Source organism: Nerophis lumbriciformis, linkage group LG16, assembly GCF_033978685.3.
Source record: "Nerophis lumbriciformis linkage group LG16, RoL_Nlum_v2.1, whole genome shotgun sequence".
NCBI classification, from domain to species: domain Eukaryota; kingdom Metazoa; phylum Chordata; class Actinopteri; order Syngnathiformes; family Syngnathidae; genus Nerophis; species Nerophis lumbriciformis.
The window spans coordinates 31289599-31304341 of record NC_084563.2 but is presented as its reverse complement, the minus strand read 5'-3'; the positions used below and the strand labels follow the sequence as shown (position 1 = coordinate 31304341).

General features: G+C 39.0%; 1 protein-coding gene across 3 annotated transcripts in view; it reads right to left on the bottom strand.

The window, feature by feature from the left end:
- LOC133617179 (microtubule-associated serine/threonine-protein kinase 1-like) overlaps positions 1–14743 on the bottom strand; it is a 154562-nt gene that overhangs the window by 47163 nt on the left and 92656 nt on the right. For all 3 annotated transcript variants that reach the window (XM_061976984.2, XM_061976985.2, XM_061976986.1), the window contains 2 exons: positions 6661–6870; positions 6497–6598 (listed from right to left, as the gene is read on the bottom strand). In XM_061976984.2, coding sequence (XP_061832968.1) covers positions 6497–6598; positions 6661–6870 — 312 coding nt within the window. The remainder of the gene's footprint in view (positions 1–6496; positions 6599–6660; positions 6871–14743) is intronic.

Here is a 14743-nt window from a genome sequence, read left to right as displayed (position 1 = left end):
TTCCAGGGTGAGTGGAGTGTGTGGATGGTGGAACGTTTCAAATCAGGTGAGAAATGTGGGATATGGAGAGGTTTGTATATTGCCCATTCATTTTCAATGGGGAGAACATTCCTGGAAATTCCGGGTAAACTTTGGGGAAAAGGGAAATCATGTTTTGCGCTTGGTGTATCAGAAGAGTAGTGTGTGTGGATGGTTGAAAGGTCGGAATCAGGTAAAAAGTAGTGCAACATTTTGAGAATTTATCGGGCATTGTAGAACTATGAATATGTCCATTCATTTGAATGGGGATTTCCTGGAAATTTGGGAAAAAAATGGAATTAAAAAAAAATATTGATACAGTTGTCCCAGATGATATGTATGGGTTGGTGTTGGAATTTTTTTTAAACTGTTGAAAAATGTTGACCTAATGACAGTTTGAATTGAGAATTGGTATTTTGGAATTCCTGGAATTTGGAAAAAACAGGGGAATTTGTACGGAAAAAAAAATAGAAGCGTTTGTTGTCCCAACTAAGAAGAATGTTTTGAAGGTGGAATGGTCAAAAGCGGTTGAAAAATGTGTACTCTGAAAACTTTCCAGGAAGAGGTAAAAATAGGGCTTAAAAAAAAACTGGGAATTCTCGCAATTACTGGAATTTATTTTTCTTCCAGGGTGAGTGGAGTGTGTGAATGGTGGAACGTTTCGAATCAGGTGAGAAATGTGGGATATGGAGAGGTTTGTATATTGCCCATTAATTTTCAATGGGGGGAAAATTCCTGGAAATTCCGGGTAAACTTTGGGGAAAGGGAAATCATGTTTTGCGCTTGGTGTATCAGAAGAGTAGTGTGTGTGGATGGTTGAAAGGTCGGAATCAGGTAAAAAGTAGTGCAACATTTTGAGAATTTATCGGGCATTGTAGAACGATGAATATGTCCATTCATTTGAATGGGGATTTCCTGGAAATTTGGGAAAAAAATGGATTTTCAAAAAAATATTGATACTAGCACAATTGTCCCAGATGATATTTGGAATTTTTGAAAACGGCTGAAAATTGTTGACCCAATAAAAGTTTGAATTGAGAATTGGTATTTTAGAATTCCAGGAATTTGTAAAAACCCGAAATTTGTATGAAAAAAGAAAAAAAAGAAGAGTGTTTGATGATGAATGTTTTGAAGGTGCAATGGTCAAAAGCGGTTGAAAAATGTGTACTGTGAAAACTTTCCAGGAAGAGGTGAATATTGGGCTGTGGAAAACCGGAATTTCTGAAAATTCCTGGAAATTTAGTGAACTAGTTTGTCCAAGGTGAATGGAATGTGTGGATGGCGGAACGGTTCGAATCGGTTGAGAAATGTGGGAAATGGAGAGGTTTGTATATTTCCCATTCATTTTCAATGGGGAGAAAATTCCTGGAAATTCCGGGTAAACTTTGGGGAAAGGGAAATCATGTTTTGCGCTTGGTGTATCAGAAGAGTAGTGTGTGTGGATGGTTGAAAGGTCGGAATCAGGTAAAAAGTAGCGCAACATTTTGAGAATTTATAGGACATTGTAGAACTATGAATATGTCCAACAAATTCCCGTTTTTTTCCCAAAATTCCAGGAATTCTAAAATAACAATTCTCAATTCAAACTGTCATTAGGTCAATGTTTTTCAAAAGTTTCCAAAAATTCCAACACCAACCCATACATATCATCTGCGTCAATTGTGCCAGTATCAATGTTTAAGAAATTCCTGTTTTTTCAAAAATTTCCCGGAAATTTCCATTCAAATTAATAAACGTATTCATAGTTATACAATGTCCTATAAATTCTCAAAATTGTATGCCACTTTTTACCTCATTCCGACCTTTCCACCATCCACACACACTACTCTTCTGATGCATTAAACGCAAAACATGATCCCCCTTTCCCCCAATTCCTGGAATTTCAAGGAATTTTCTCCCAATTGAAAATGAATGGGTAATATACAAACCTCTCCATCCCACGTATTTCACCCGATTCGAACCATTCTACCATCCACCCACTCCACTCACCCTGGACAATCAAACTACTATTTTACAAGTTCACAAAATTTCCAGGAATTTCCAGAAATCCCGGTTTTCCATAGCCCTATTTTCACCTCTTCCTGGAAAGTTTTCACAGTCCACATTTCTCCACCAATTCCAACCATTCCACCTTCAAAACATTCTTCTTAGTTGCCACAACAAACACTATTTTTTTCCCCTACAAATTCCCGTTTTTTCCCCAAATTCCAGGAATTCTAGAATAACAATTCTCAATTGAAACTGTTATTACGTCAACATTTTTTATACATATCATCTGGGACAATTGTGTTAGTATCAATATTTTTTGTTAAATCTATTTTTTTCCAAATTTTCCAGGAAATTCCCATTCAAATGAATAAACATATTCATAGTTTTATAAATTCTCAAGATTTTATGCCACTTTTTACCTGATTCCGACCTTTCAACCATCCACACACACTATTCTACTCTTCTGGTACATCAAACGCAAAACATGATTTCCCTTTCCCCAAATTCCTGGAATTTCTTCGGGATGTTCTCCCCATTGAAAATGAATGGGCAATATACAAACCTCTCCATATCCCACATTTCTCACCCGATTCGAACCATTCCACCATCCACACACTCCACTCACCTTGGACATTCAAACTACCATTTCCCAAGTTCACAACATTTCCAGAAATCCTGTTGTTTTTTTCTACAATCCTATTTTCACCTCTTCCTGGAAAGTTTTCACAGTCCACATTTTTCAACCGCTTTTGACCATTCCACCTTCAAAACATTCCTCTCAGTTGGGACAACAAACACTCCTATTTTTATTTTTTTTGGTACAAATTCACGGTTTGTCCAAAATTCCAGGAATGCCAAAATACCACTTCTCAATTCAAACTGTTATTAGGTCAACATGTTTCAACCTTTTCCTAGAAATCCAACACCAACTCATACATATAAATTGTGCTAGTATCAATATTTTTGTTCAAAATCCTGGTTTTCCCGAAATTCCCGAATTTCCTGGAAAGTCCCATTCAAATAAATGGAGGTATTCATGGTTCTACAATGCCCTAAATTCTCAAAAATCCAAAGAGAACAGCCGAGGAGAGCGTTTGCTCACTTAAAAAGGTCCCGTTGGCATCCTGTCTGAACCCATTGACCCCTTCCCGCCGGTCGCCTAGGCAACGGAGATCTAAGTCAAAAAGGGGCGGAGCCGTGTGAAGCGACAAACCAGCTCGGACTTGTAGGTATGAGCGTGTCAGGGTCATGTGACCCGCATGCTTCGACAAGCTTGTCAGGACGGGAAATGACTTTTGCTCCTGTAAGGACTGTTTAGAGTTGCCATGGCAACACCACACACACAATTACATCCAATGCGTTTAAAACAAATATTTTATAGGACTGTCAAAGTGAATGCACTTTTGGGGGGGATTTTGCCCATCATTCACAACCCTTATGCACGACAACAACGCATGTGTTTTTTTTTTTTAAGCATTCTAAATAGTAAGATACGACAAGTAAGAGGCGGCTAACAATGCAGCTAGTTGGAGTGCACTATTGAGAAAAAAAATATTTTTTTTAACCCTTCGTAAAGATTGTGATGAATTGTTGACGTAAAAGGGAAGATATAAACATCCCATCAGTCTGTATCCCATTGAGAGCAGACATTGTACAGTAAATGATTGTTTTATTATGTTTGTATATCTTGTTTAGCACTTAGCAATACTGCTACATGATGCTTAGTGTTTGACTAAAAGCCGCATCTGTTCAGCACACAGCTTCTAAAACTTGTAGATCATCCTCCTTATATTCAGGCTCAAAAATAGAAGTTTCTGGATCATCATTTGTCCCAAAGTAGTCTTTGTTGTCTCTCATCAAGTCTGGCATGATTAGTAGTCTTGTGGTTGTCAAAGGGAAAACTAACGTGATGCGTTTGTAAAATTAAAATGATCAAAATATGTATATATTACATGTTATTATGAATGTTACTAGATACTACATATATACTTACAGTGTGTGTATAAAACCTTGGAGGTTTTTGGATGTTTTTAGAGCGCTTTATAGGTGGAAAAGATCCATTTACATGTCGTGACCTGAATATTAGCAAGTATTAGCAATATTGTTATGCATCTGTTCAGCACACAGCTTCTAAAACTTGTAGATCATCCTCCTTATATTCAGGCTCAAAAATAAAAGTCTCTGGATCATCATTTGTCCCAAAGTAGTGTTTGTTGTCTCTCATCAAGTCTGCCATGATTAGTAGTCTTGTTGTTGTTGAAGGGGAAAATATGTAACTAGTACATGTTATTATGAATGTTACTAGATACTACATATATGCTTACAGTGTGTGTATAAAACCTTGATGGAGGTTTTTAGAGCGCTTGATAGGTGGAAAAGATCCATTTACATGTCGTGACCTGAATATTAGCAAGTATTAGCAATATTGTTATGCATCTGTTCAGCACACAGCTTCTAAAACTTGTAGATCATCCTCCTTATATTCAGGCTCAAAAATAAAAGTCTCTGGATCATCATTTGTCCCAAAGTAGTCTTTGTTGTCTCTCATCAAGTCTGCCATGATTAGTAGTCTTGTTGTTGTTGAAGGGGAAAATATGTAACTAGTACATGTTATTATGAATGTTACTAGATACTACATATATGCTTACAGTGTGTGTATAAAACCTTGATGGAGGTTTTTGGAGGTTTTTAGAGCGCTTTATAGACGGAAAAGATCCATTTACATGTCGTGACCTGAATATTAACAAGTATTAGCGTTATTGTTATGCATCTGTTCAGCACACAGCTTCTAAAACTTGTAGATCATCCTCCTTATATTCAGGCTCAAAAATAGAAGTTTCTGAATCATCATTTGTCCCAAAGTAGTCTTTGTAGTCTCTTATCAAGTCTGCCGTGATTAGCAGTCTTGTTGTTGTTGAAGGGGGAAATATGTAACAATTACATGTTATTATGAATGTTACTAGATACTACATATATACTTACAGTGTGTGTATAAAACCTTGACGGAGGTTTTTGGATGTTTTTAGAGCGCTTTATAGGTGGAAAAGATCCATTTACATGTCGTGACCTGAATATTAACAAGTATTAGCGATATTGTTATGCATCTGTTCAGCACACAGCTTCTAAAATTTGTAGATCATCCTCCTTATATTCAGGCTCAAAAATAGAAGTCTCTGGATCATTGTTTGTCCCAAAGTAGTCTTTGTTGTCTCTCATCAAGTCTGCCATGATTAGTAGTCTTGTTGTTATTGAAGGGGAAAATATGTAACTAGTACATGTTATTATGAATGTTACTAGATACTACATATATACTTACAGTGTGTGTATAAAACCTTGATGGAGGTTTTTGGATGTTTTTAGAGCGCTTTATAGGCGGAAAAGATCCATTTACATGCCGTGACCTGAATATTAACAAGTATTAGCGATATTGTTATGCATCTGTTCAGCACACAGCTTCTAACATTTGTAGATCATCCTCCTTATATTCAGGCTCAAAAATTGAAGTTTCTGAATCATCATTTGTCCCAAAGTAGTCTTTGTAGTCTCTTATCAAGTCTGCCGTGATTAGCAGTCTTCTTGTTGTTGAAGGGGGAAATATGTAACAATTACATGTTATTATGAATGTTACTAGATACTACATATATACTTACTGTGTGTGTATAAAACCTGGAGGTTTTTGGATGTTTTTAGAGCGCTTTATAGGCGGAAAAGATCCATTTACATGTCGTGACCTGAATATTAGCAAGTATTAGCGATATTGTTATTACAAGCGCTAACGTAGAGGAAATACTTTTAGCTAGCTAACTAGCTTATGCTGCAATATTGACATATTGAGTCGCTTCATCGCCTCTGAGTTGGTGAAAGTTAATTCTAGATTACAAATCTCTCACCTGGATAGTAGAAGGTTGTGGACATAAACCCACAAGTTGGTCAACTTTGACATCCAACTTAGACTTGGAGATGGCGAGAAAGACACGAAAAAACTACATTTTTGATGCTTAGTGTTTGACTAAAGCCGCATCTGTTCAGCACACAGCTTCTAAAACTTGTAGATCATCCTCCTTGTATTCAGGCTCAAAAATAGAAGTTTCTGTATCATCATTTGTCCCAGAGTAGTCTTTTTTGTCTCTCATCAAGTCTGCCATGTTTAGTAGTCTTGTTGTTGTCGAAGGGAAAACGAACGTTGTGATGCGTTTGGAAAATTAAAATGATCAAAATATGTAAATATTACATGTTATTATGAATGTTACTAGATACTACATAAATACTTACAGTGTGTGTATGAAACCTTGATGGAGGTTTTTAGAGCGCTTTACAGGCGGAATAGAGCGACTTCCATTACCTCCATTGTTAGCTGACTTTTGCTAATGTTTATTTATGATTTAGAATGCATAAACAAATAAAAACACATGTGTCTTACATAAGGAGTGTGAATGATAGGCAAAATTCCCCTTTAAGCACAGAGAAGACTATTTGGAGAAAGTCTCACCAAGCACTCCAGCAGCCGGGCAGGACGAGATATGATGATGAAGAGCTTCTTGACCAGCTCGATGACGAAGGTCAATTCAGAACTCTCCGAGCGCTCGTAGGCCTGGCGAACAAGAAGGCAGGTCGTGAAGAAGACGCGAGGCGGTCTCACTTTGGACGACTCACGTCGTGCAGGAGCTTCTCCAGGTTCTCCTGAAGTTCACAGAAGTAAACGCTGCTGATGAGGCCCTCCCGCGATTTGGTCAGGCAATCCCGGGACAGCTCGGCCAGCTGGTGATGGATGAAGCTGAGGACCCCGTCGGCCAGCGGCAGAACGCTCTCTGGGGAGTAGTTGTGGATGAACTCCGCCAGCCTCTCCTCCATCTGAGCTCTGGCCTGCAGGAGAAGCACACGTCAGCCATTTTTGACATCTTTGCCACTACAGGGGGACCCCACTAAAATATCAACAAAGAATTAGTAATCTTACTCTTGATTTTAATCATCTTCAATAATTATATCGCATCTACTTACAGTTGAACAGGATAAACCTTGTCAAATGATATGAAACCACAAATATTATTATCAAGGCTTAGGTCAGGCTGATTACAAAAATAAATACTAATCAAATATACTGGCAAAGAAGAGACATAAAAAGTGATAAAAAAAAAAAACATGATTAAGCAGTGCTAAATTCTAACAAAAATAGTAATGAATAATAATAATAATTTCAATAAACTGTCAATAAAATTAAACTGCGAATAAAAATACAGCTTCACAACTTTAGTCATATTTTTTTCACTTGAGAATCTACTCAATGACTTCAGCTCCAGACTTCTTCTGGTTGTTTGATGCTGTCATTACTGCCACAAGTGGTGGGAAAGTGTACTACAACTGAGTACCGCTGAGGACCACAGCTGAGAAACACATATTAGTTGGCAACCTTATAGAATATATTAAAAAAAATATGAAAACAGGTCAAATGCAAGCACAATTTCGGGGAAAGCGGGAATTTTTGGGAAAATGGTGAAAAAAACTTGCATGGTCTGAATGAGCCCGAATGGTTGGGGTTATCATTTTTCAAATCGGTCGAGAAATGTTGAAGTAGTAACATGTTGAATTGAGAAATGGTATTAGGGAATTCCTGGAATTTCGGGAAAACCGGGAATTTTTCCACTTCAAAAAACAACATTGTTTATTGTCCTGATTAAGAGGAATGTTTTGACGGTGGAACGGTTGAAGTGGGTTGAAAAATGTAGAAGGCGTAGTCGACAGAAAAAGGGGTGGAAATAGGGTTTGAAAAAAACGGGAATTCCTGGAATTTTTTTGAACTTGGAAAAATTATAGTTTAAATGTCCAGGATGAGGTGAATGTGTTGAAGGTGAAATGGTTTGAATAGGTTGAAAAATGTGGGAATTGTGCAACTTGGAAAAATGTCCCATTCATTTCAATGGGAACTTCCTGGAAATTTGGGAATTTTGGGAAAGGCGGGATTTTTTTGAAAATGATTCGGTGCAGGGATGTCCTCAATGAGCTGAATTGGTTGGTGTTGGAATTGTTTAAATCGGTCAAGAAATGTTGAAGTAATAGCAGTTTTTAATTGAGAAATTGTATTATGGAATTTCGGGAAAACTGGGAATGTTTCTAGTTCCTAAACCAACTTGTTTTTTGTCCTGACTAAGAAAATTGTTTTGACAGTGTAACGGTTGAAATGGGATGAAAAAAGGAAAAGGAGTAGTCAAACGGAAAAAAAAAACCCAGGAATTCCTGGAAATTTTTTGAACGTGGAAAATGGTAGTTTAAATGTCTGAGATGAGATGAATGTGTTGAAGGTGGAATGGTTTGAATGAGTTAAAGAATATGGGAATTGTGGAAGTTTGAAAAATTAATAATTCATTTTGAATGAGGAAAATGAAGAAAAAAAAAGGAATTATGGGAAATCCAGATTTCTTTTTTTAAATGTTTAAGTACAGCACACAATTCCCTAACAGGCTGACTATTTTGAAGTTGGAATAGTTTGAATCAGATAAAAATGAGGGAATTGTGGAACTTTGAAGAATGTCCCATTCTTTTCAATGGGAATTTCCAAACAATTTGGGAATTTCGGGAAAAACGGGAATATTTTGGAAAATGGTAAAAAAAAAACACTTGCATGGTCTGAATTAATTGAAATGGTTGGGGTTAAAAAAATTCAAATCGAGAAATGTTGAAGTAGTAACATTTTCAGTTGAGAAATCGTATTATGGAATTCCTGGAATTTCGGAAAAAACGGGAATTTTTCCAGTTCAAGAAACAACTTTGTTTTTTTGTACTGATTAAGAGGAATGTTTTGACGGTGGAACGGTTGAAGTGGGTTGAAAAATGTGGAAGAAGTAGTCGGCAGGAAAAGGGGTGAAAATAGGGTTTGAAAAAAACGTGAATTCCTGGAATTTTTTTTTAACTTGGAAAAATTATAGTTTAAATGTCCAAGATGAGTGGCATGTGTTGAAGGTGGAATGGTTTGAACCGCTTGAAAATGTGGAAATTGTGAGAGTTTGAAAAATGGCCAATTCATTTTAAATGGGAAAAATGTCCTGGAAAACCGTAAATTCTGCGAAATCTGGGAATATTTGGAATTTTTCAAGGAAAAGCGCACAATTCCCGAATAGGCTGAACGGTTTTAAGTTGGAACGGTTTGAATTGGATGAAAAACGTGGAAGGTAGAGCAGGCCAAAATCTGGAGAAGAAGAAGAAGAAGAAGAATTAAAGCTGCAAGCAGCGATGGACGGGACCGACTTTGAGGGCTCATAAAATCCAAACCGGAGCAGTAATTAAAAGTCTTTCATCAACTTTTAATCAGAAGGGTTCAATCTCTCTCCTGTGCTAATTTGAAGCCGACACAACAAATGCGCTCAGAGGAGATAATGCTTGAAAAAGGGTGACTGTTTTTACACAACTTTTGTTTTGAAGGGGGAATTGCAAACTTCCTGTTGATTTTTGCTGGGGGTTGTCAGTGTATGAAATGTAGGTCTAAGTGAGGTTTTTGTTTCATGTCTCTACGACATTCCTACTGGGAGTTACAGGCAGTTTTGTCTGGGTTTTCTTCCGAGGGGGCGCTAGAGCGCAATTTTGAGTTTTGGGGTTTGGTTTTTCAATTAGATCGCAATTTCCGCCAGTCCTGATGTGTGTGTCCAATTTGGTGAGTTTTGAAGCATGTTAAGGGGGTCAAATTACAGCTCAAAGAGGCGGCGGTATAATAATAAAACGCTAGAAATACAATAGAGTCCTCTGTCCCAAAGGGACTCGGCCCCTAAAAACAACTAAAAGCTTACCTTTTTTCATATTTGCATCGTATGTATATATTATTAATGTTGTAAATACAAATCTTTATATATTTAGAAAGGCTGGTCCTAAAGAGGTGGGCATCTTTTGCAGGTCCCTAGAAGTTCAGAAGTACATTAAAGTGTTTGAATCCCAGTGGATGCCATCCAGACTCGGCGTGGTTCTATCAATAGAACGCCAGGAGAGATGGTGATTGTCACGTGAAAAGTGTCACCACGAGCGGCATTCTGCGGAACTCATTAGTCGGCTCGGCGGCTTAAAAGGAATCTCCGGGGGTAAAAGTTCCAATCTGACAGGTGCTTGTCACTTTGTTTAATCCTGCCACGCATCCCCAGTTAATTATGAAGGAACCCGACGGTGAGTCTGTAGATTTGCATAATCAATGGAGGGACGCTGAGAGGACTTGTCATTTCCGCTACAGAGGAGGTTGGCTGCAGGTATTTAACAGGCCACGCACCGAGAGACGTGTCCGACTTCCTGTCAGGAAGTGGATCAATCGAGTTTTTTTGCTATCGCCAAGTACCAAAAAGCAATCTGTTTGTCCGAAAACTACACCGGTACCTCAACTGAGGAGTGTTTAGAGATATTTTGTACTCAAAAATTGCAAGTGAAAATTTTAGTTACAAGCATAATGCTTTTGAGTCAATTTTCTACGATTTGTAATCCAACCTAAATGTTCCGTACAAATATGACTGGAAGAGCTTGAACTCAACTTTGCAGTTCAAGACCAGCAGTCGTTCACTTGCAGTGTTTACACTCAACGCCGTTTGTGCTTAAAAGCTTTCTGCTCCATCTGCAGATTTGATTGTTTTCACCCTCAGGACATCATCCTGACATCCTCTTGTTTGTCTGCAAGATGTGTCTATCAGCCAGTACAGCAGGAATGAGAAAACTAGTACACAATGTACTTGAATGTTGGTACATTCTACTCCATTACTACATTACTTTGAATCATTCATCAGGTAGGTGATATTGCAGTTTTACAGTAAGTCCACATAAAAGACAATTATATCTGTATGCCATTAAATGAATGAACCTTTTATGTACACAATAATACACACTGTATCACCTATATATATATATATATATAAATATGTATATATATATATATGTCTTAATAAGGTTATCCAAAAAATAGTGCTCGATACCGTAGTAGAGCGCAATATATGTATGTGTGGGGAAAAAAAATCACAAGACTATTTCATCTCTACAGGCCTGTTTCATGAGGGGGGGTACCCTCAATCGTCAGGAGATTTTAATGGGAGCATTCGCATACCATGGTTTATATAGGGCACAGAGTGGGTGGGTACAGAGTGGGTGGGTACAGGCTGGCCTAGGGGCGTGGTGATTGGCTCATGTGTTACCTAGGAGGTGTTTCCGTCTATGGCGGCATGTTGTTACAATTTCGCTGCGCTTGTTGAGGGATGACAGGTCTGGACGGTAAATAATAAACAGTTTCTCTTTCAAGCATAGGTTGCATCTTTTATTACCACTATTGTAAGGTGTGCTGGATGCAAGAATTTGCCATGTTATTGAATATTCAACATTATTGTCTTTGAGGTCCCAAATGTGTTTGCTGAGTTCTGTGGTATTTCGCAGGTTTTTGTTCCTGAAAGAAGCCTTGTGGTTGTTCCATCTGGTTTTGAATTCACCCTCGGTTAATCCTACATATGTGTCGGATGTGTTAATGTCCTTGCGTATTACCTTAGATTGGTAGACAACTGATGTTTGTAAGCACCCCCCGTTGAGAGGGCAATCAGGTTTCTTTCGACAGTTACATGCTTGATGAAAGCGGATACAATTTCACCCTCACCTATGAACCCACGCCAGGAAACCAGCCAAAAAAGAACAGAAAACGAAGCGGCATCATCTGGTACAACCCCCCATACAGCAAAAACGTCTCAACGAACATTGGACACAAATTCCTCAATCTGATTGACAAACACTTTCCCAAAGACAACAACCTAAGAAAAGTATTCAACAAGAACAACATCAAATTGAGCTACAGCTGCATGAACAATATACGACAAATCATCTCAAACCACAACAAAACAATTGCAAATGAGCCGTCGACCCCCAGTCAGAACGACTCCAAAACCAACAAAGCATGTAACTGTCGAAAGAAACCTGATTGCCCTCTCAACGGGGGGTGCTTACAAACATCAGTTGTCTACCAATCTAAGGTAATACGCAAGGACATTAACACATCCGACACATATGTAGGATTAACCGAGGGTGAATTCAAAACCAGATGGAACAACCACAAGGCTTCTTTCAGGAACAAAAACCTGCGAAATACCACAGAACTCAGCAAACACATTTGGGACCTCAAAGACAATAATGTTGAATATTCAATAACATGGCAAATTCTTGCATCCAGCACACCTTACAATAGTGGTAATAAAAGATGCAACCTATGCTTGAAAGAGAAACTGTTTATTATTTACCGTCCAGACCTGTCATCCCTCAACAAGCGCAGCGAAATTGTAACAACATGCCGCCATAGACGGAAACACCTCCTAGGTAACACATGAGCCAATCACCACGCCCCTAGGCCAGCCTGTACCCACCCACTCTGTGCCCTATATAAACCATGGTATGCGAATGCTCCCATTAAAATCTCCTGACGATTGAGGGTACCCCCCCTCATGAAACAGGCCTGTAGAGATGAAATAGTCTTGTGATTTTTTTTTTTTTTTTCCCGCACACATACATATATTGCGCTCTACTACGGTATCGAGCACTATTTTTTGGATAACCTTATTAAGACATATACTCCGCTCCAAATTGACATTTGTTGAGCACTGTACGACGATCAGAAATGGAAAAATTCAACATCGACTACTCCACGAAGAACATTCCCATACCCGCGCAGAATGACTACAAGCTAAGGCTCATAGAAAAGACGGAACACTTCCTAAGAAGGATGCGGTGGAAAGCACATTTTTTCCTCCACCCTGAAACAAAAGGAATGCAAAAGGAAACTTACGGATTCAAATCTACCAAGAACCCACCCACAGTTGAGGAACTAAAGGATTTTGAGAACGACATGCTCAAAATGATACAATCAGTCAAATTCAAGCCAATCCGCAACCCACTCCTCACTAAGCTGAAAAATGACAAGGAGCGCATCAAGAAAGTAAACAACCTCATCATAGCTGCCGATAAAACCACAAACTTCTACAGAATGGACATACCAGAACACCACACCTTACTGGACAGAAGCATCACCAAATCATACAAAAAAGCGCAACCCAATACCTTACAGAACATCCACCTGGAAAATAAAAGGATCGCGGCTGAACTTAACATTGAGGACAGGGTGGACGCCACAGCCAACAAGGAAGCCTTCATCACATTGAAGGATCACAAACCCAACTTTGCAAATAACCCAACATGCCGACTAATAAACCCAACTAAATCTGAAACAGGAAAAATCAGCAAAATAATCCTGGACAGAGTCAACACAAAAATCAAGGACAAAACACCACTCAACCAATGGAGAAATACAGCAGCAGTAATCAAATGGTTCAACAACATCCAAGACAAACAACAGCACAACTTTATCTCCTTTGATATCGAGGAATTTTACCCTTCCGTCACGCAAGACCTACTGACTCAAGCACTAGACTTCGCCTCAGACTACGACTCAATCACAGGCAACGAAAGAAACATCATCATCCACGCAAAAAACTCCATTCTCATCCACAACAATACACCATGGCAAAAAAAGAACAATGCAACATTTGACGTCACTATGGGAAGTTTTGACGGAGCAGAAACGTGTGAACTCGTTGGGAGTTTCCTCCTCTCCCAGCTCGCTAGCCTCAATCTGAACCTTGGTATTTACCGTGATGACGGACTGGCAGTGTGTCGCGCCTCGCCAAGGAGCAGCGAGAATACCAAGAAGCGCATATGCCAAATTTTCAAAGAGAACGGCCTACGGATCACGATTGAAGCCAACAAGCAAACCGTCAACTTCCTTGACGTCACTTTCAACCTGAGAAATAACAGCTACCAACCATTCACGAAACCCAACACAACACTCCAATACGTGCACCATGACAGCAACCACCCACCCACCACCACGAAAAGAATACCTACCGGAATCAATAAAAGGCTATCGATGCTGTCATCTAGCAAAGCTGAATTTGACCAAGCAACCCCCCCGTACCAAAAAGCCCTTGATGAAAGCAGATACAATTTCACCCTCACCTATGAACCCACGCCAGGAAACCAGCCAAAAAAGAACAGAAAACGAAGCGGCATCATCTGGTACAACCCCCCATACAGCAAAAACGTCTCAACGAACATTGGACACAAATTCCTCAATCTGATTGACAAACACTTTCCCAAAGACAACAACCTAAGAAAAGTATTCAACAAGAACAACATCAAATTGAGCTACAGCTGCATGAACAATATACGACAAATCATCTCAAACCACAACAAAACAATTGCAAATGAGCCGTCGACCCCCAGTCAGAACGACTCCAAAACCAACAAAGCATGTAACTGTCGAAAGAAACCTGATTGCCCTCTCAACGGGGGGTGCTTACAAACATCAGTTGTCTACCAATCTAAGGTAATACGCAAGGACATTAACACATCCGACACATATGTAGGATTAACCGAGGGTGAATTCAAAACCAGATGGAACAACCACAAGGCTTCTTTCAGGAACAAAAACCTGCGAAATACCACAGAACTCAGCAAACACATTTGGGACCTCAAAGACAATAATGTTGAATATTCAATAACATGGCAAATTCTTGCATCCAGCACACCTTACAATAGTGGTAATAAAAGATGCAACCTATGCTTGAAAGAGAAACTGTTTATTATTTACCGTCCAGACCTGTCATCCCTCAACAAGCGCAGCTAAAATTGTAACAACATGCCGCCATAGACGGAAACACCTCCTAGGTAACACATGAGCCAATCACCACGC